General features: G+C 42.8%; 1 protein-coding gene across 1 annotated transcript; it reads left to right on the plus strand.

Annotated features, from left to right (window-relative positions):
* Positions 1-1,762: 1,762 nt before the first annotated feature.
* On the plus strand, positions 1,763-14,637 carry si:ch211-57i17.1 (uncharacterized protein LOC565010 homolog). Its single transcript, XM_034527480.1, has 9 exons — positions 1,763-2,219; positions 5,494-5,602; positions 5,842-5,958; positions 6,977-7,118; positions 8,549-8,676; positions 9,162-9,311; positions 10,692-10,767; positions 10,954-11,019; positions 11,821-14,637. The coding sequence occupies exons 1-9, from the start codon at positions 1,912-1,914 to the stop codon at positions 11,835-11,837; spliced, it is 1,113 nt and encodes a 370-aa protein (XP_034383371.1). The 5' UTR covers positions 1,763-1,911; the 3' UTR covers positions 11,838-14,637.
* The last annotated feature ends 6,336 nt before the right edge of the window (positions 14,638-20,973 follow it).

Here is a 20,973-nt window from a genome sequence, read left to right on the forward strand (position 1 = left end):
TGTAGCATCTCTAAGCTCCTTGGGATATATGCTAGGAAGGGGTGACGTGTGGCTTTGCGTTCAATGTGTTATTTACAAAAGTGATTGTACTGTTTTGTATCGTTGTGTAGGAAAAGTGTCACGTATGCATATTTTCAATAAAGCATTCAGGGGTTTAAAAAAGAAAAAGGAAAAGGGGGGGGGGGAAAAAGGCCGATGGGAGTTTGATGTGGACAATATGTTGCGAAGGCCCAGAGAATGTTTTCAAAACCCATCTCTCCCACCCTTTCAATGCAAAAATGGACCCAGGTTGGCCCATAATCATTGCTTTGGGCAAAGCATGTGGCAAAGGGTCTCTAGTGGGTTAATCTGCCAAAATTCTACTTTGTATTCAGTTGTTTATAATGCAATTTCAGGCACCAGACCATCTGGTAAAAGGCTATCTTTGATGCCATTAGGAATAATGAGAACAATTTGGCAATAAAGTGGCATTATTTTTGAGTAAATCTTGTTGGCCATATATTTCTATAGAAAACGTGTCATTTAAGCGGGTCCACGGCATGGGTGCTGACAAAATGTGAGAATATCTTTGGAGAGCCAACATTTTCGATATTAAAAATGAAGTAAATAATCATGTGACTTGATACAGACCAAATATATAATACAACCATGGAATTGTGAAATAATCCAATGCATTTCTTAACATTGCTTTGTAGACAGCACACCTGGTTCTGAACTTTTTGTCTTATATTGGCTTTGTGATGAAAAATAAAATATTGTTATGAAGTTTAAAAAGAACTTGAAAATTGATCTTTTGGAATTTAAACTCCTGGACTGAATAGAAAATGACCTGCAGTAAAAAAAATACATAATGAAATAATATTTCACAATAATGAGATATCTTTTTTAAATGTACAGGATTATTTCACTATATAGTGGTTATATTAAACATTTTGTGTGTATGTATTTCATGTATTATGTATTCAATAAAGACCACTGCAGGACTGCAGACTCATTACGCCACCTGGTGGTCAATTGCTAAATCTAAGTAAAACAACAACAACAAACAACATTCAAGTCAAATATAAGAATGCAATTGTGAAAGGATTTAAAAAAGGACACGGACCCAGAAACTGAAACAAAATAATATGGGATAAAGGCTTAAAGATCTACACCTCATTAAGATCAACGTGTTGAAGGTATTGGAAGACCAATAATCAATAGTGGACCCAATACCTTTAACTCAGCAGTGATACTGAGATATAATACTTAATTAAAACAATATTACACTCCAGAAATGCTCAGTTAGAAATAAAAGAAAACATTTAAATGATTATTAGATACTCATTATGCGGAATGGCATGATTTCTGACATCTTATATTACTTTCAAATGCATACTATTTTATGGTATTACTTTTGTATATGTATGTACAGTAGATTAAATGCATGTAGTTACTTTCCAAATCAGGCTCCCCCCCCTTCAAAAAAAGGCAGGGAATCCATCTTTAAAATCCTGCTGCTGTTTATTCAATCTTGAGTGGTGCAAAACATGTATTTTGAATGAGACACTCGGGAAAGCGGTGAGTTTGTATTTACTGCAGAAAAATGCATAATAAATACTGTCTGTTTTCCTAAAAGTACATATAAATACACTTAAAGTGCAGTCTCTTCTGACTCATATCGATATGTCGAATATAAACGGCACATCAAACCATATAGAAGTCGAGCTGACGTGGGTTTGTTTTGCTCCATCTGAAGGGGCGTGGCGTCCAAACCGACGTCACACCGGACCGCCCACTCCCCCCTTTCCCTCTCTCTCTCTCTCGCTCGCGCTCTCTCTGTCTCGTCGTCTAGTCCAGTGTCTCGAAGCCGAGAACAGAGCACCGTAGAGGGGGTCTAACCGGGCTGTCAACCGAGCTCCAACGGCAGTCATGGCGGCGCCGTTAGCCCACTTCGACGAGGACTGGCAGGACTTTAACGAATTCCAGCCGGCCTCGGCGTCGGCCGACCAGCTGGACCTGCTGAACTCCAACGTGGGCGAGCCGTCGTCGGGCCTAGACGATTTCTCCGACCTGGACAACAGTTTCTCCGGCGAGATCTGCAGCTTCAAATCGATGGAGGACCTCGTCCAAGACTTCGACGAGAAGCTGACGGTGTGTTTCCGAAACTACAACGCGGCGACGGAAAACATCGCGCCCGTTAAACCCATCACGGAGGACAGCTACCTGAAGGACGACGAGTGAGTGCGAGTTTTACGCGAATTTTTCAATTTACGCTAACTTTTTAATCTCTTAGCCAACGCTAGCTAAGCTTACGTTGATGTTACACCGGGGGGGCTCTTAGCTTAGCTGGAATCAGTGTCGTCCAAAGTTTGCCGGCGAGCTCGCGCACGTTCGGTCTTATTATTATAAAGTGTGTGTGACACCTTTTTTCATTACTAGACTCTTGAATGTAAGTTTTCATTCAGACCCAGAGAAGTATAAATACAGTATAGTCTCACAAATATCAAGTACAAAGTATTAGCTAGCATATTTTAATAGTTGTGTGTGTGCGCGTGTGCGTGTGTCTCTGCGTGCGCGCGCGGAAGAAATCGGAGGTTTTCCTGCCACGTTACCAGTACTTGCTGTCAGGATATATTGGTTTATGTTATTTATTAAAACCACTGATCCATAACGTGAATGCTGTTGCTTCTTACTGCAAACAGACACGTTGTGGTATTTCATACAATTACATAAGTTAATATGGCCCGTTTCATACAATGGCATTATGTATGAAAGGGTACACTGTCAGCATCTGTTCTCTCCTCCTTAGCAGCCCTCTTCGTCTCAGGCTCGGGGTCTCAGTAGACCCTTCAATGTCAAAACTAGACATTTACATGACAACATGTTATTGCTTCCCAGCAGCAGACAGTCACACCGAGCCCACACAAATTATGGACATCACTGTGACTACTGAGCTGTGTGGGCTGCATACATCACCCTCCTCTTGCCTTCTGCCTTCTTCTGCACATTGCAACATTGTTACATTGCAACATTGTCAAACTGTTAGATCTAATCACACAATGCACTGTATGTAAAAGAAAAAAAGCGTTGCCTTCTCTACCAAAAGGGAAGTTAGTCATGTATGCACGTGTTTCTTTTGTTTGAATATTGTATCTGACCCAACTAGGACTTGAATATTGAGTTTGTGACTCCATCACCTAAGTCAGATGAAGACCACCATTTTGTATTGAGATGGAGAGCGTTGCTTACATAGTCGTAACATTAGCTGGGATGAAAACATATCGATTGCAGAAGCCGACTAAAACATCATACGATTGAAAAATGCAACGTTTAAGGGCTGCGATGAATGACCTTTTATTTAGGATCGGCTACAGAGCAGCAACATTTAGTCGATAAACATATTAGTATATATTTTGATGGTCAATTAATCAATTCAGTCAGTTTCTCAAAGGAGGATTTGCTGCTTCTATATATTTTTTGTTTTGTTTATTGTTGTAAACTGAATATGTATGTTATGCTGATTTATTTTCCTAAAAGGTGCAATATATATTTCCTAATTTCCAAGGTGACATTTTCAAAACTGTCACATTTGAACAAGAACGCTATATATTTCTACAACTAGAACTAGAAGTGCACTTTAGGGATTCAACAAATTACCCATTGTCGAAAATATAATATAATATAAAATAGTTGCCACTCATTTTTCTGTCAAATGGTCGTATTAGCTGTGGGATCATTTGAACTAGTGCTCGTCAACTAATATAATAATATCAGATGCCTGTCAAGCAGGTTTTGCACAGATCTCTGTCTGTCCCTTTTGAAACAATAACCGAGGACTTGTGACTAGACTCAAACAACCCCAGACACTGGATTTTTTTGATCTGATAGTCATAAATAAAATAGTGGAGAGCTTGTCAACGCACATAACTGTAACAGTCTCACAGTTAATGGCGCTCTGACTGTTTCGGGGAAATGTAGGAAGGCTGGGAGAGAAGCATCTATGGTTGTTGAAGATGAAGAAACGGAGGACGCAGGGATTCGACTAATTGGACAGCGGCCCGTAGAAGCCCAAAGAGCGGTGCCAAGCTCAGTGAGAGTCTTTTCTGGATGACTGCACTTAGGCAGGACGTGCCTAGGCGCTTAACAAGATCTCCAGAAAGACCACGGAGGAGATGAACAACGGGGATGACAAGGAGGGTGTGTGTGTGTGTCGTGTGTGTGTGTGTGTGTGTGTGTGTGTGTGTGTGTGTGTGTATGAGAGAATGGAGCAACCAAATTGTTTCAAAGCAAAGTCGTGCATGCAGATTATGTGTTCAAGATAAAAGAACATCCACACAACTATATTCGAGCAAAATTGTCCCTTTTTTAAAAAAAGGGGAAAAAAAGAAAAGAAAGTAAAATGCTCCCAGTGAAACTAGGGCTAATCGTGTATTTGATCACGCACTCACATGTCCGACACAGTGTCATTGCTTGAGGCACCAAAAGTATTTCCCGCCAGCCGTTGCCCTATTTAGAACAACTCTTCAGCCCCCCACTCCCCCGAGCTGTGCATGTGCACTTCAGGGGGAAGCATGTAAGTTATGTAAGTGTGTGTGTGTGTGTGTGTGTGTGTGTGTGTGTGTGTGTGTGTGTTTGTTTGTGTGTGAGAAAGAGAGGGTATGACGATGCAGAGCCTCTCTGACACATGGGTTCACAGCATCTATCCTCGCTCTGCTTGGAGCAGTCGAGGGCCCGGAATAAAAACACAGTGACTTGCATGTGCACGTGAATTTAATATTCTCCACAGATTCTATTTTCTGTCGAGGTGATTTGAAAACCTGCACAATGCGACAGTTGTTTGTTTCCAAACGGGACCATGGGGGGAAAGGGCAGTTTTAATTTAGTGTGTATACAATTGCAGTAACCTTTTCAATGAAGTTCAATTCAATAAATCAGGATTTATTAAATTATCGGGAACCACTAACCGCCAGTTAATTGAGCAACATTTCTTTCTAATTGGATATATGTGCACACATTTTTGCGACCGTCCCTCACGTGATTGAAAGATGGATTTCACAGTTGAACAGTGTTCTTGTTTGTATATGACAGACCGCGTGCCACCATCTGCTCGGCTGCGATAACTCGGCAGTGCATTGCAAACATTCAACACTCCGTCAGTGCAATGACGCGGTCTCTTAATCGTCCGATAATATCCGAAAACTTGTAAACAACTAATGCCCTCGGCAGACATTTGGGAAAATGCCACGCGATGGAGGAGTTGTTGCGTTTTGTCGGTGGTGTTCAGGCGGCTGCTGTGGACGCTGCAGCAGGAACACAGTGAGGGAGGGAAGGAGTGAGTGAGCCGAGAACACGACACCGCCAAGTAACGCTGTGTCACAGTAAAACAAAGAGAAGGAAGCAGGTCTTGTCTCATCTACAGGGTGTCGAAAACTCGTCGCTTGTCTTCTCTTTGCTCACAACTTCATCCTTCACCCAAACTGAAGCAGAGAACCCCGTCTTTCTTTCCTCCAGGGTGTGGAACGCTCTGACAGATAATTATGGCAACGTGATGGCGGTGGACTGGAAGACATCGCACACTCGCTCCCTACACCTGCCCACCCTCAACATCGTTGAACATGAGGTACAACACACACACACACACACACACACACACACACACACACAGAGTCCTTAAGTGTCACAATGAATGCACATAGTAAACGCATAGGCTACATTTCCAGGCAGCCTTTGAACCTTGCAGGAGAAGATGCGAAACCACCTGCTTGTTGTCTCATCCAAGTTTTTGTCTCTCTCTCTCTTTCTGTCTCCCTCTCAAATCCCCCTCCTCCACAACTCCCTTCCTCCTTCCCCAACGGACAGAAGATGGATAACCAGTCTCTGGATCTGTCTGACGACGAGGAGCTCAGGGAGCAGATGGATATGCACTCGATCATCGTCTCCAGCATCAGCGACGAGCCGCTCTACACGGCCGAACAGGTAACTTTTAACACGCTTCTTTTTCTTTTCACACTAGCATCAGTCCATTTGAGTCCGACCCACGGCCCTTTTGCTGCATGTCATTCTTTCTCTCGCTCTCTCTCTTTCTCGCTCTCTCTCTTTCCATTCTTCAGCTTCACTTCTTCAAAAGAAGTTCTGATGTTTGTTTTAGCATGTCATGATGTTGAGAGCATGTTCAGTTCAGTTTCTTTTGGCTTCATGCACACGCCAAAATGTCAAATTCTGATTGGGATATTTGTTCATGGGAAGCTTTTATAAACCATTTTTAGATTTACTGAAGATCTAAAAGTGTTTTCCCAGCGACAAAGTACAAACAGAGTGAAACTAAGCGAAACCAAAATAGCAACCTGGAAGAATTCATTTATTGCTCACTGTTTGCTCGTGACAGTCCAAACTGTTGTATCTCTAATGATGTAACGACTCACGACAGACTCTTGGTTTGACTGCATCCGTCCCCGCTGCTCTTCATGTGTCGTACACAAACATCAACCAGGCTCCCGAGCGTCCTGGAAAACCTGAAAAACAGTTGACGAATTTTCCAGTCTTAGCAAACACCCCCAAAAAAACTTGTTTTGCCCTAGAAAATCATTTTAACATTCTCCTGTAGCAAAACAAATAACACTGCCGTCTGAAAGGGCTATGTTATGTTATGTTAAGGTTGAAATGGTAGACTGCACTTCTTTTAGGTCAAACATCCGTGGAGAGGAACATATTATTGTGTGACACAGCCCCTTACCATGCTACATCACTCCAAATGATCTCTGTAAAAGACTAGGACTCCTGGCCTGGAACAGTCGTAATGACAGCTGTAAAATGATAAACCTTTTTTCTTCTATGTCCATAAAACTACCACAGAAAACGCTGTCACATATTCGCATACACCCGTAAACCTATAAACGACTAATTCACCACATATAAAAGTCGAAATGCGGTACCGTGCGTGTGTGAACATATATATATATATATATATATGTGTGTGTGTGTGTGTGTGTTTTAGGTGATCGAGGAGATAGAGGAGATGATGCAGGAGTCTCCAGACCCGGAGGACGATAAGAGTCCCTCACAGTCCGACCTGTCCATGCTGTCTCAAGACCTCCACGCCCTGAAACGCTCCGGCTCCAACACCAGCTACGAGGACCGTGAGTACCAAAACCTCTACAAGAAGAGAATAAAGCTTTTAATATCATGCCTTTTTAACACTCTACAGCCATTTGACAGTTCTCTAAATCACTCAATGAAGTGCAATGAGTCGCACTGTCTACTGCATGAAGAAACGGCTACGCACACTCACACACACGCACTACCATTCTTGCGTAATATGTCACAAATGCAAACTGACAGCAATTCCGGTTTTCCTCCATGTTGTATAATCAACCGCATAGATTTGTCTTGAGCACAATTTGTCGTGTCATACCGGTGCAGACTAAGAAGTTGCACCCAGTTCGCCTCAAGTCTGTGGATTTAGTTTCTGATATCTGCATATATTAAGAATCTAGTCTGTTTTATCATATTAGTTAGAATGATTGTCATTAAGTGTATTTACACTGCGATGAATACACAACATTTGGAACACATTTTCTTAAATTCACATGACTTCTACTTTGCCTTTTTATAACTTTTTTACTACTATGCACCTCACTGTAATGTTTTTATTTATCATTACAATCTTATCTACCAGCGCGTACATGCTCTAAAATGTATTTACCTGCACAAAAAAAACGTTTACAGCATTGTTTAATGTATTTCGTCCTTCTCTCTCTGCACTTCTCCCGCGGCCGTGAAGGAGTTGACAGTAATGTGCATGGCAAAATACTTCAAATTGCATATGGTCATAGTCAGCGACTTGTTGAGGAGGAAATCCATTTAGCTTTTCAGCAAATCTGCTACGGAAACTCCATCCATCCATTATCTTTCATCGCTTATCCTGTTCAGGGTCACAAGGGGGGGGGGGGGGGGGGCTGCAGCCGAGCCCGGAGAGGCAATTTAGAGTAATCAATTAACCCGAGCTGTGGGAAGTTTACACTACGGGAACTGTTTGATCAAATAAGGACTTCTTTACTGACGGTTTCATTTGATATATAACATGTAACGCATCATGTGCTGTCAGTGTCCTCCCCGGCGCTATCTATTATAAAATACTTTGTCATTGTGTGGCCTGAGAGCGTGTGAAAAGAGTCGGTCGCCCTGAACATCTAACTTTCTGTAAAGTTATGTGCACCGATGCATGGAGAGATGAGAAATGCATTTTGAACATATTGTACAGATTTCCAAGCTTTCGTGACTCACGATTGGTCCTGGACGCTAACGGTTAGCCGTGAATGGTTAATGCATTTCTGTTCGCTTGAAAATAATCTTTCATCTCAGTTTTTTACCAGGTTGTTTGTTGACCCATGTGACATTTAACCGACGGTCTATTGGGAGCCCGCTAGAAGGGAATGAATATTTAACAATATAATGTTGTGTTTCCATTTCATTAACTGCCGAACCGCCAACCACTCATGCTGAATACTCATCAACTCGACTGATCTCTTGCATGCTTTTTCCTCATCTCTCTGCACGCCGCCCTCAGGGCTGCATCAGCTGTCGGTGTCTGAGCTGACCGAGACGTTGGAGGAAGTGGAGACGGCCATTCGCCGCTACAGTGAAGAGCTGATCCGGGCTCTGGCCCTGCGAGATGAACTGGACTATGAAAAGGAGGTACTTTCATTTTGATCCTCTTTTAACTGCATCGGCACGTCGTCACCACAACGAGGCGACGACTTGCGAAAAGAAACAGTCCAAACATGGCCAAATTATTATTATTATTAACAGCACTTTAGAGTCATTATCAGTCTGACAATTCCTAAGTAATATTATATGGTATATGTGTGCTTGTAAAAGAATCTTTTAAATGTTATATTTGAAGAAGACGCAGGCATTTGAACATCCGTGACACGAGAACCGACTGCAGGGCTCACAGTTCTCTGTAGGCTGGTGTCACTGAACCACTGGCAGCTTTAAAATGTAATTTGCTTCAATGTCACAGCGTATTTTTAACGGGGGATTAAAAATAGTTTTCTTTTGGAGCGTTGTGTAACACAGAAATTCAAAAGTAGATGTCAGTTTGATCCTTTTTAAATTAAAAAAAAAAAAAAAAAACACGCATAAATCAAGGAGTTGTGTCTCAAAAAAACCCAAAACAGGTGAAGAACAGCTTCATCTCGCTGCTGATCGACGTGCAGAACCGACAGAAGGAGCACCGCGAGCTGCTGCGGAAGAAGAAGAAGATCCGAAGTACGACGACAACCAGGCCCAACGGCCACAGGACCACCAGCACGCACATCCCGGGCACGGTGAGTCACGCGGCGACGCGGCGTGGGAGGCCTCGTCAAACAAATGCCCCGAATGCATGATTCTATTAACGAGCCGTGGTAGACGCAGTTCTTTTAAAAGTATACGCAGATATGCATGATGCATGACATGATGTGTGCGTGGGAGAGCTGCTTTCACACTTTCTTCCACCTTTCCCTTAATATAGAAATCTCTTTACTCTCTTTCCCCCCCCCCCCCTTCCCTCTTCCTTCCTCTCACTCCTTGTAGCTCCTCACTCTGGAGGGACTCTCCAATGTCATTCAAAATGGCCTCCGTCAAACTTTTGGCACCACAGGAGGGGACAAACAGGTGCCCCTGCTCTTTCTTTGCACTCACGTGTTTCTTTTTCTTCTTTGCAGATATTTTCTGTCCCTTTTTCTTGTGTTTTTTTGTTTTTTTTTACCTCTGGCATGTTTCCTTCTCCACAGCTACTGCTGGTGTTTGGTGTCAAACCTTCAAACATTTACTTTCAACTTTTCTTCTCCTTTGTGGTTGATTTCTGTATTTCACTTGTCATTTTATTTCATATTTTGCAGCTTTTCACTGTTTGCACGTCTTGTTCTACCTTTTTTGTTTTAAGCCAAGAGGATCATGTTGCATCATCATTGCTTTCTTTTGCTGGCATCAGTAAACATTTACTCTATTAAGTCTCAACCAACTGCCAGTTACAGGCACCGTATGTCCATATGTCAACTTTCATAACACGGCATCGCATTTTATCACCTTTTTTTTACATTTTAAGATTTTGGATAGATCTCTGTGCAATGAATATGTGTCTGGCAATTATAGATGGACTTTTACTGTAATAGTGTAGAAAGTGAACCACCACGTCAGCTGGCGACTGTGGGTCAGTGGTTAGCAGGTCCGTCTTCAGAGGATCGGAGGTTCGATCCCCGACCTAGTCGACGTGTCCTTGAGCAAGACACTTAACTCTGAATTGCTCCCCGTAGCTGTGTCTACGGTGTATGAATGTAAGTTGCTTTGGATAAAATGAAATGTAATGTAAAGCTGGCGATCGAGACCAAAGACAATAAAATGAAGGAACAACTCTGTTCCTGTTGAGCTTTATTTACTGTGACAATCATTAAAAAGCAGAAGCATTCAGTTTAGTAGAGAAGTGCTAATGCTATCACATTGGAAACCAACCTCCCAGCGTAACGACTATTGTTATCAAACAAAATCCACAAAACGGCCTGAAAATGTGATGAATGCATGAGTCTGTGGAGCGGAGCTGACCGCTATGATTGGCCGGTCTGTGTTCGAGGGGAGGGACTTAGTGAAGAGACTTATTGTCCTTATACTAATTATTATAACTATTATTTCCTTGTGTCTTACATGATCTTTTTTTTTTTTTTTTTCAGTACCTAACCACAGTCATCCCTTACGAAAAGAAAACTGGCTCCCCAGTGTTAGAAGACCTACAGATCCTCACAAAGAGTGAGTGGAGCGACACACACACACACACACACACACACACACACACACACACACACACACACACACACTTGACCAAATTGGATGTGGTCGTCTTGTTTTGACCTCAAACTGTTCAATCAGTTTTCTTTGTTTTGCCTCGATGCATGTCTATGTTTTTAAATGCATGTGCTACTCTCTCCTTGCTAGTCCTCCACGCCATGAGGGACGACAGTGAGAAGGTCCCTGCCCTGCTAACAGACTACATCCTCAAAGGTAAGCATGCATCCTCGGTCGGTTTTAACCGCTTCCCCGTATGTTAGATAGCAGTACTCCATATTTAGAAGTGTGTCGCGACATCCCATGTCCCCTTTGGCTTGAAAGAGGAAGTGCAACATTCACATTCTCCATTTCCAGGGAAGCTGACGATAGGAACAAAAAAAAAAAAAAAACAGGATTCCACAGAGAAAAGTAGCACTCGACACGAAACATGAATTTCAAGGGGGAGGGGTGGAACAATGCTTTGTCTTGCCACCCTTCACTGTTGACCTGTACCTTCCTTGTCTTTCGTCTGTGCTGCTTTGTCCTCTGGGTAGCTCTGGTATGAGAGCAGTGAAACTGAGGTTTGTTAGGCACTGACACATTAACAAGATTCTTCACCTTCCAGCCCTCCATTCAGAGCCCTGTCAAACACCCCTCTCTCTCTCTCTCTCTCTCCTTCTCTTTCTCTGTGCGTCTTTGTAGTTTCACTATCTCTCCCCCCAGGCAGCCTTCCCTCACTCGCTCTTCGCTGTCGTGCCTAACGTATCGTGCTGTGCGGTGCTCGTGGCTGCACTCCACCTACCCCCCCCCCCCCCCGACACACACCAACACACTCGTCCACGCGGTTCCCCGTTACCGCGAGCTTGTGGTAGCAGCTGTTCTCGTGTCTGCTTTCTCACCTGTGTCTTCTCTCTCTCTCGCTCTTCTCTTCCCCTGTGGCAGTTGCTCTTCCATCATGTTCAGCTCTTCTTCATGTGCCTACGGTGGTCGTCAGAGCAGCTTTGGTCATGGCCGCTTCTGTTCTTGTCTCCACAGTGCTTTGTCCGACGTAAAGCCAGAGGCGAGCCTTCCTGCTTCCAGAACAGTTCATCGGACCATCAGAAGAGGGTTCTGGTAATTGGGAAGAACCCAGGAAATGGATTAACAATCTAAATCTTCCTTTCTCAACTCCTTTTTCACTACGACGACTTTCTTTCCTTGTGGCATTTATTTTTTCGTTCTACTCTGCCACTGTTTTGTTTTGTCCTACAATTTTAACTCTAGATATAACTCCTTTGATCTTTCTAGTTCTTTTCACATGTGATATTTTATCCTTTTAATGCCCGAGCGCTACAACCCTGTATACCCTGACTGCATGATGACTTGTGTATGAATGCCAGTAATCAGTATTAGTCTGAGCATGTCACTTCTCGATGGAGAAGGGTCAGGTGTATTTTAATTCCACGAGCTTCATCAGCAGACCTGTGCAAGGGAAATGCAGTTTTGTAAATCTAATGTATTTGCATCGGCATCGTTCATGCCTGACGGCGAAAAACAAATCCAGAATCTCTGGAGTGGTTGGCCGGTCTTGAGCATGAATCCTGTTTTTGTTTTTTTTGCTTTTGCTTTTAACGGCATTTATGATTTATGTCTCGGGGGTTAAAAATTATTTTTCGAAATTTAAAATCCAAATTCGTAGGATAAACCCGTCTTTTTTTTGCATGTTGGTTTGGGTTGAATGTTAAAATGAAATATTTTGTATACGATAAAAAAAAATTGCACAGTTTTGGAAAACTTTTAACTTTTTGAAAAAGGGAAGAAAAAAAAAAAAGTGAACAAACTTAAAAGCTGGATGAACAAACATGTAAAGCATATTTTTGGAGAGAGAATTGTTTTTAGTGAGATTAGGGACTTGCCAGTAGCCACCTTTTTGTGACCACATGGCAACATCATGTAGTAAATGCTGCCCATTGACCTCTGAGCCCTCAAGTAGTGACCGCCGCCCCCAACAACTTTATCACCTCCCACGAGTCGTCATTACACGAGTCTGAGAATACCTCGTGAAACTTTATTTTTTGCTTGAAAATGAGTGACTTCGTCGCGTCATTAAGATAAATATTGTGGTTTAGGATAATGTTAGCTTTAATAAATGTGTAGTTAAGCTTCTGTTATAAGTTGTGGGTTTTCTCTATCCATGAACCCTTTAACTGTTGTGGAAATCTCGTAGCAGCACTTTAGTCTGTCAGTGATCCGGTCGCGGAATATATGGTGGATGTACTTCAGAGTGCGTCTCACTAGATTAGCGTTAGATGAGGCTTCGCCGCTTTAGCTAGCGCTGCCAAAACGTGTCAACATGAAGGATCGTTGTCCTTCATCCATCTATCTACCTTATTAGTCATCATGAGCATGATCATTTCAACCTTAAAGGGGGGTACTCCACCGAGCCTTTGTTACAAACACAGGGAGTGGAGTTTAAAAGATGTGAGAATCGAATGAGAATACACTATTGATATGCATTATATGGGGAATCGTAGTGTTTTTTTTTTTTTTTTGTAGCTCGAAACTAAAAGTCCAAAATATCTCCGGCTCTCTGTATAACGCGTCTCATGCAAGTCTCCCGACATCTTGGCTGGTGCAACACCAAGTCACTGATGCACCCCCGACCCGACCCCCCCCACCCCCTTTTTAGAACCTCGTACCGCCAATCTAGCGCCGCATGTCTGTCGGCCCACTGACGTTCAGATCACCAGCTACGACCCCGTCAGGTCTCGCCTCGCTCTCAGGTACGACACATCAGTGTTGGCAGTTTACATCTGGTTCTGAACGATACCGACATTCCTGAGTCTCTCTATGTTTCTGGCAATAACGTTATTAGCTAGACTTTCAACTTTTGCTGCACTTTTTTTTTTACGAGCCAGTGGAGGTGATCATAGAAGCCTCTAGACCAGGGTAGCATTACAGATAAGAGGTCCGAGACGCCGCTTCGTAGTAGTCGGTGTAGCTGGAAATGAAACGGGACAGTAGCATCCGTTTGGAGTTTAGCAGTCTAGTGGCGATGAACAAGGAATTTTATTTTTGACTGGTTTAAAACATTGTCGTGCATGTGGCCAGGAGGAGGCGGGCAGGAGGAAGTCGACGAAGGGGTGTGATAAAGTTAATGGACGTTGGGGAAGATCGCACAAAACGGTTGCTTGAATTTGAGGGTTCCATTGTTATTCTTTTTGTCAAAAGAAGACGAAAAAGCGTGTCGTGCTATATTTAACTATTTAATACGCATCTGTCGTATCTACTATTCACAATCTAAGCATTAATTTGTTTTTGTTTACAGACATTGATATCACACTAGAGGGACAGGGTGCGTGTTGCAGGTGGAATGCAGAAAACTCAAAAAGCTGTTTCATTTAAACTGGTCGGGAGATATCGAAAAAGGGCAAAGTTGAACATCAGAAGTTCTTGACGCGTTTAGAGAAAACATCCTTCAGTTGATCCTCGTTTTACAAAAGCTAAGAAGGTCCTTTTTAGTTTTATATTCGAAATGGCAGTCGTGGATCCCGTCTCGGGCCAGAACCCCCTCATCTGGTCTCTAGTTATCAGACATAACGGTGTAACTGCAATTTAGAGATTTATATTTATATATGTACAACGAAACAAGCAACCGAAAAAAGAGGCTGCCTTTGTAAATGCCTGAAGATTTTGTACATTAAACCGACTCGTTTTGTTTTTACATGCAATATAATGTGGTACTGCAGTATATTAATTTATTATGTAAATGTTCCATTTTTGTAACCATATTATGGACTGTAATGGTACATGTGTTTCTTATGCCCACAATGCATTGCAACTCATTTCAAATAAATGAAATATGTGAAGAATTCGATGACTTTTTGTGAAACGTACAATATTATTGTAATTTAATTTGAGCCATTGTCTACCCACTACCTGTCCATGCTGTCCTTTTTTAAAAACATGTATCTCTCAAACATAAACTTTTAATGAGCTACGGTATGCGTTTTAAGCTTTGTGACAATTTCAGACTTTTTTTTTTTTTTTTCAATGTTTATGATTTAACAAGATATTTTCTTTTGAAGAACAATGGAATACTTTATCCATCAGTTTGTCTAAAAGAAACAAATGTGGAGACTCGTTGTTTTTACAGCAGTGACATTGATGCATATGATGTGCTCTTTATTTAAAAAATGTGTTATAACCAGTTAAAAGTCTTGCATAACTGAAGAAAACCTGAAAAGAGACATTTATATTATTTCTCTGGTCTGTTTATTCCTCATGAATGCCACTCCGTGAATAACCTAAATCGTGCTTTACACGAGATGGGAGCGTTTCTATTGCTTCTCAACAGCTCTCAACATGGCGGCGTGCAGCTGACGGCGCTGAAGGAGGAAGCCAGAGGGTTGAAGCTCCGCCTCCGTGATGCCGTCAGTCAGGACCAACAAAGCATGAATCGACATGACTACAGGTGTATCTTTACCGCTATAGTAATGCATCTGTAGATGCTGTATATTGATATCAAAGCGTGTTTTAACTTATCTACACGTGTATATTATTTCAACTATTTTCATATCAAATGTGCTTCATCAATATTGAGATCAATCGGGGTTTTTATGTAACGAGTTGCTCAGCAGTTCCACCGACCAGACAGACAAAAATATGTCAAGATCACAACATGGAGAGTTGGTTGAAAATAAATATGCCGGTAACAAAAAAAATTATAACGATGAGTATTACGCCTCTTAAAAAAAAAAATTAACATGGTGAAAAAGTGCTCTCTTGAGAAAAATAAAAAAGATGAATATGTTCTGCTGCATCAGCGTACAGAAGCTTTGGTGTTCCTCAAAGTGGAGTCTACTAACTAACAGTCCTCCTCACTCAGAAAGAAGTTATCCGTGTTTTTAATGTCAGAGCCATAACATTTCCACTTTTATCTCCTCCCAGTCGTCACAGTTACTCCAGTGATCTTTTCACCAGCTAAGTTCTTTTTTTCTTTTCTTTCTTCATCGTGAGAGAAAAGAAACTTTCCCCTCGTCTGTCCGACATAAAGAGCCGGGCTTCATGCGAGCGAGTGGCCTTCGCCGAGTTCAAAGGTCGTCCTCGGGTCACAGGTTGGTGTCGGTGAACATGGTGTGCTCCTTCCTCACCGTGCTGAAACCTTTGACGGTGTCGACGAATTCCTCGTCGTCCATGAACTGAAAGAGAAGGACGGAGCTCGTTAACCGTGTGTGTGTGTGTGTGTGTGTGTGTGTGTGTGTGTTCTACATCTGTGTGACGAGTCTCAGTGTTTCCCCATGTTTTTGTTTTTTAAAATTTGTATTTTGGGGCACAGCTGTGAAGATGTGTGCAACGTATGCCGTGGAATACCAGTTGATCTGTGATGTCACTGCTGTGTAACGGGGTGCTCTGAACCGGTTCACGTTTCTCTCACCATCCCGCTGTCGTGGCCGGAGATGTTCGGGTCCCACACGTCGTCGCCGTCTCCCGTTGTCGACTTCCCGTCCATCACTTGGCTGACGCTGCGCCTCAGGGAGTTCACACTGAGGATCTCCAGCTCCCCTTGGGGGGGCACCTCGTCAATGGGCTCACATTTAGCTTCCAGGACTTCCTGGTGAGGAGCGGAGAGAGGTGTGTGACTCTGTCTGAGCGACTGTGTGTGTGTGTGTGTGTGTGTGTGTGTGTGTGTTACCTCCATCTTCATGGTGAAACCCTTCAGTGTCACACTGTTGGAGAAGCCTGTCGTGTCGGGCACCGTTTCAAACTGAAAAGGACAGTGTGTGTGTGTGATATAGTTATTTAAACTCTACAGGTCAATTATGTCTCACTGTTATTATGGCACTATATTTGTGCCCGGGACATTAATTATGGTTTAGAGACAAATTTTGTTTGGTCAAATTAAATTACTCTTGGATTTTATCATTTTCTCCACAAAATGTAATTAATGTGCTTTCTCCCATTGTGCTCTCTGAAATGATCAAATATAATATAATATAACAACTCACACCCCATAAAGTTATAGACTTATCCCACGATACAAAATAAGAATGGAATTGTTCATAATAATTGTCTTATTCATTCTTTTTACTGGAGATTTAAAAATGTTTTTACTGGCAAACTGGCCACATCACACATTTAACAGAATTAATAAAACAACATGAAGAAAGTCACTAAGGATGGCAAGAAATATCTAGATAAATACTAAATATTCATATTTCAACTAAATAATTAGTAAAAGAGCATTCTTTATAGTCCGTCATAGTCTACAGATATTTGACATAATGGCTGCATTCCATTTCCCTTTCCTCTGCTTTCCAAGGCACTGAACGGGCCTCCTCTTAATGAAGTGAACAGTGTTTGTTTTTTTTCGACGTCCTCTCACCAAAACCGAGTTGCTGGTTGGGTAAATAGCCATGCGGCTCCTCTTCTGCATGGGCGGGGCCGCCAGCGGGGGTCTCTCTCTGGTGAAGGGGGATTTGTTCAGGGCCTGGAAGGGAAACGTGACCTGTGCTGTTGAGGTCGTTTCCCACCGACGTGCCGTACAATGTCAAAATGAGTGTCTCTCACCTTATGGAGCGTGACGCCTAACACGATGGCGAGCAGCAGCAGGGCGATGGTTGCCATCACCACCATGAACCACAGCTCCTGGACCAGCAGCGGGTCTCCCTGACCTCCCTCCGCCCGCTCACCTCCACCTCCTGCAGGAGGAGGGAGGCTCGGTGAATCTGGAGGGAAGGCCGGCGTTTTATGTCTGAGGTTTGTTAGTAATTATCATTTTATTCAATTACAAAATAACCTCCTTACAACCATCCAGCTATAAATGGTTTTGTGTTGTTATTTATTTATTTTAAATGGTATAAGCAACACCCTTTTTCTAGATTTTACACTTGTATATCCTCCAGAAGATTGATCACTGTTTTGTCACACAACACATGTAGAAATAAGTAAAAATAATCTGTATATTGTCATATAATTAAAAACATGACGCATACCCCCGGCTCATCTGAATGTCCCTAAATGGATTAATGCAGACCTCTGTTGGGCTTTTAATACATCACAAGTCAACTCTGAGATAGAAAGACGATCACACGTGCTGCGGAAGAGATATGACACTGTAACTGGAGACACGCTTTGTTCTCGTGGCCTAGTTTCTAGCCCGAGCACCGCACTCCCTAATCGGACACTTTTAATACATTCCTCTAGACTTCTTCTGCCGTCTTAAATGTGTCGTTAGAAATTGGCACACCGCGCAGGACTGCAGCGACGCTGCTGCTTCTTCTTTTCCAGCATGCTCCAGGAAAGGATGCAAGAGTAGGTTTTTAGACCTTGTTTTGTTGGAGTTTAGACTGGAAGGTAACGAGTGAGTCCATCCAGAGACTCACCAGTACTGGGGTCCGTGGTTCGGCCTGCGGCGGGGGTGCTGGCAGCCCCCTCGCTGTGCGATGCATCGATCGGAAAGGCAAAAAGACCTGCTGGGTGTTAAGGATCGCACCTGTCGCCCCATCAATATTTTACTCCGCGATGCTTTTACTTGCTGAGTCCTCGGCAGCGCACGGACGAGGAAAAGCTGAAGGAAAATGTCCCCATGCCTCGTCTCCTGCCCCGAGGCGAATGTTTCCTAGAGGGCACCAAGGTCGAAGGATTCACACACTCTGCATGTGTGTTCCTCTTGTCGCTCCGAAACTTCTTCTTTTTTTTCTTCTTCTTCTTTCAGCAGCGCCATGGTAACGGCCAGGTGTCAGCTTTCAGTTTACCTGAAGAGGCACGGGAGCCATTTCACCCCTCTGATCCTCAGGTGCCCTTGTTTGTACGGCCTTTCTTATGGGAATATAATCCCCGTATGTGTTTTACGTTCACTTAAAACATGGCATAACGTCATGTAATAAAGAATATTACGGTACGTGACATATTCCCAGTAGTGTGATCATGGCCTGGTGTTTGTTACTTCACTGAGATGATACTCCAGCCCTTATATTATGTGTTATGAGAGTCTATGTGTATATTATTAAGAGAAGGACGTTATTATTTCTCTCTCAATGATATTGCAGCTGTATGAATTAGCTTAGCTATTTTGTTATGTGTGCTGTTGGACATTTAATTGCACACCGCCAGGTGTCTGAAGCCATATGTAATGATCAAACAGATGAAACATCTAATGTTTCTCCAGTTTAATCATGTTTTTTATGGGATGCCTGCAGCCCTGCGGAAATTGCTATAGGAATCACTTATGTTCAATGTTCACGTGACATTATTGTGTCTAAACCGTTACGGGTGAGATTTGAACCTTGTGAAAAAAGAATTTTGACCTTGTTGCTCAAACCACAATGAGCGTCCCGTGGTGCTCCTTGCAATGCGCTGTGCAACCCACACGGTGGCGCTAAGAAGAAGCAGCAGCTGCTGTGTGTCCAGCGTGAAAGAGGCACCAGCAGCAGCAGCAGAGGAGTTGAGCTGCAGTGCCTCTTATCCTCCATCCCAGACATGATTGCAGTTGCACTCAGAAATCAACTAAACGCCCCCTTTGTCCTCCCTATCGGGACAATGCAGCACGGTTAAGCTGAAGGCCCCGATGTGCTGAGAAGTCCCTTTTTTTAAATATTTAATTTTTTTCTCTTTCTCTGCGTCGTCCTCGAGTGACCTCTAACTGTGCATGTTCTTGTTGTCCATCCGCAGTGGGGGGATGATGGAGAGCGACAGGCAGGAGGTGCAGCAGCAGCTTTAGTAACAGTCTGTCAGGGCGTTCGTGGTGTCGCCGCAGGACCACATCAAACTTTTAAACAGGTGGGAGTCCCGGGATGATTTGTGTTCTTCTCTTCTTCTTCTCCTTGCTTAAAAAAAAAAAACGATGTCTGTCGTACTGCACATTGGAGCATCCTGACATTGTATTTACATCGGATGTTTTACCCCCAGCCTAATTTGACGTGCATTCAAAAGTGTGTGCCACCCATAATAATGTACCTGCAGCACAGAGTAGTCTAGTTTAAACTCTTAAAACGCGTCTGGAGGAGAGCTTAATAATTGGAATTCTGTAGGTTTTGTAGAAAAACTCCAAATGGAGACGAGTTTGAAGTCACCAGGTGTAACGTCTAACTCGTATTCCAATTTTATATTTTATTTCATTTTTTACGATAAACGTCCAAGACTCGCGGTCCAGTGACTCTGAATGACAAAAGCTGTTAATCAGAACCAAAACACACGAGCGAGATGTGAAATTAGAATAATCGGAATCATCGCATTGGTTTTTACTTTTCAACGAAGACCGCTTCTTTTTTTTTTTTTAAAGTGTGTGCTCATTTAGGGCCATTTTTGTTTTGAGACACATTTCCGGTCAGCTTATTATCTCAACTCAATGTCGCCAAACAATAAGTTAACCAAAACAAAGTGATTATTTAGGACTTTCTTTGAGTCTGTAGCCACCAGGTCCCCAGCTCCAGCCAGACATAGCCACTCCGTGGAGGAGGGGGGGCTCCACATTAACTAACTGCTCATTTGATTTATTTTTACAGAAGAGCTCTCCTCAGTCTAATACCCTAATCAGCATTCATACCTCGCCGTGATGATTCGGGACAATGCTTTTTTATTGAGGAAGTGATCTCACCCTTGAGTGCCAGAATCAGCCTTTTTTTACAGCCCATCTCCTCAGGGCCTCATCCATCACCAAGGTGTCTGGGCGACACGGCCGCTAGACACATACTAACTCATTTAAGGAGAGGGACATACACGGATATATCACTCAAGATCACTAACTCACTTACTGACGGCTGATGTGGTGAAACATCTCCAAGCTGCTCGAAATCCCTCGGTGCGCCGCTGGAGTTTTAACCACGGGAAAATAAAGAGATTATTAAGCTTCTGCTGACAGATAAGGTGGGAATAAAGGACACATTCACTTGGATTTCTATCTATCTCTTTATTCTTCAGGTTTTACTGGCCTTGTCTCCTCTCCTTGTTTATACAAACAATATCTATCTCATGCTTCGTGTTACGGAACCAATCGTGACTGTAAACTCAAATCAAAAAGCATGTAATCCTACACAATACACGCTTGTTCAATCAGCATCCTAACAAAGGCAGAGCGTGGCTCATCATCACGATATTTTTCCAATTACATTTTCAGATTGAGTAGTCTGGGCCTAAAACGTAGCCCTAAGAAATACTGGCACACAAAATTTTATTGCAACACTTCATTTTATGGGAACAGCTGGACCA

Source organism: Cyclopterus lumpus, chromosome 24 (genome assembly GCF_009769545.1).
Source record: "Cyclopterus lumpus isolate fCycLum1 chromosome 24, fCycLum1.pri, whole genome shotgun sequence".
NCBI lineage: Eukaryota > Metazoa > Chordata > Actinopteri > Perciformes > Cyclopteridae > Cyclopterus > Cyclopterus lumpus.

Excerpts from the sequence above, each read along its gene's own strand:
- si:ch211-57i17.1 (XM_034527480.1), top strand. The coding sequence starts at position 1,912 with ATGGCGGCGCCGTTAGCCCACTTCGACGAGGACTGGCAGGACTTTAAC. Across the intron at positions 8,677-9,161 it reads AACTGGACTATGAAAAGGAG|GTGAAGAACAGCTTCATCTC; the intron begins GTACTTTCATTT and ends AACCCAAAACAG. Across the intron at positions 10,768-10,953 it reads CCTACAGATCCTCACAAAGA|TCCTCCACGCCATGAGGGAC; the intron begins GTGAGTGGAGCG and ends TCTCCTTGCTAG.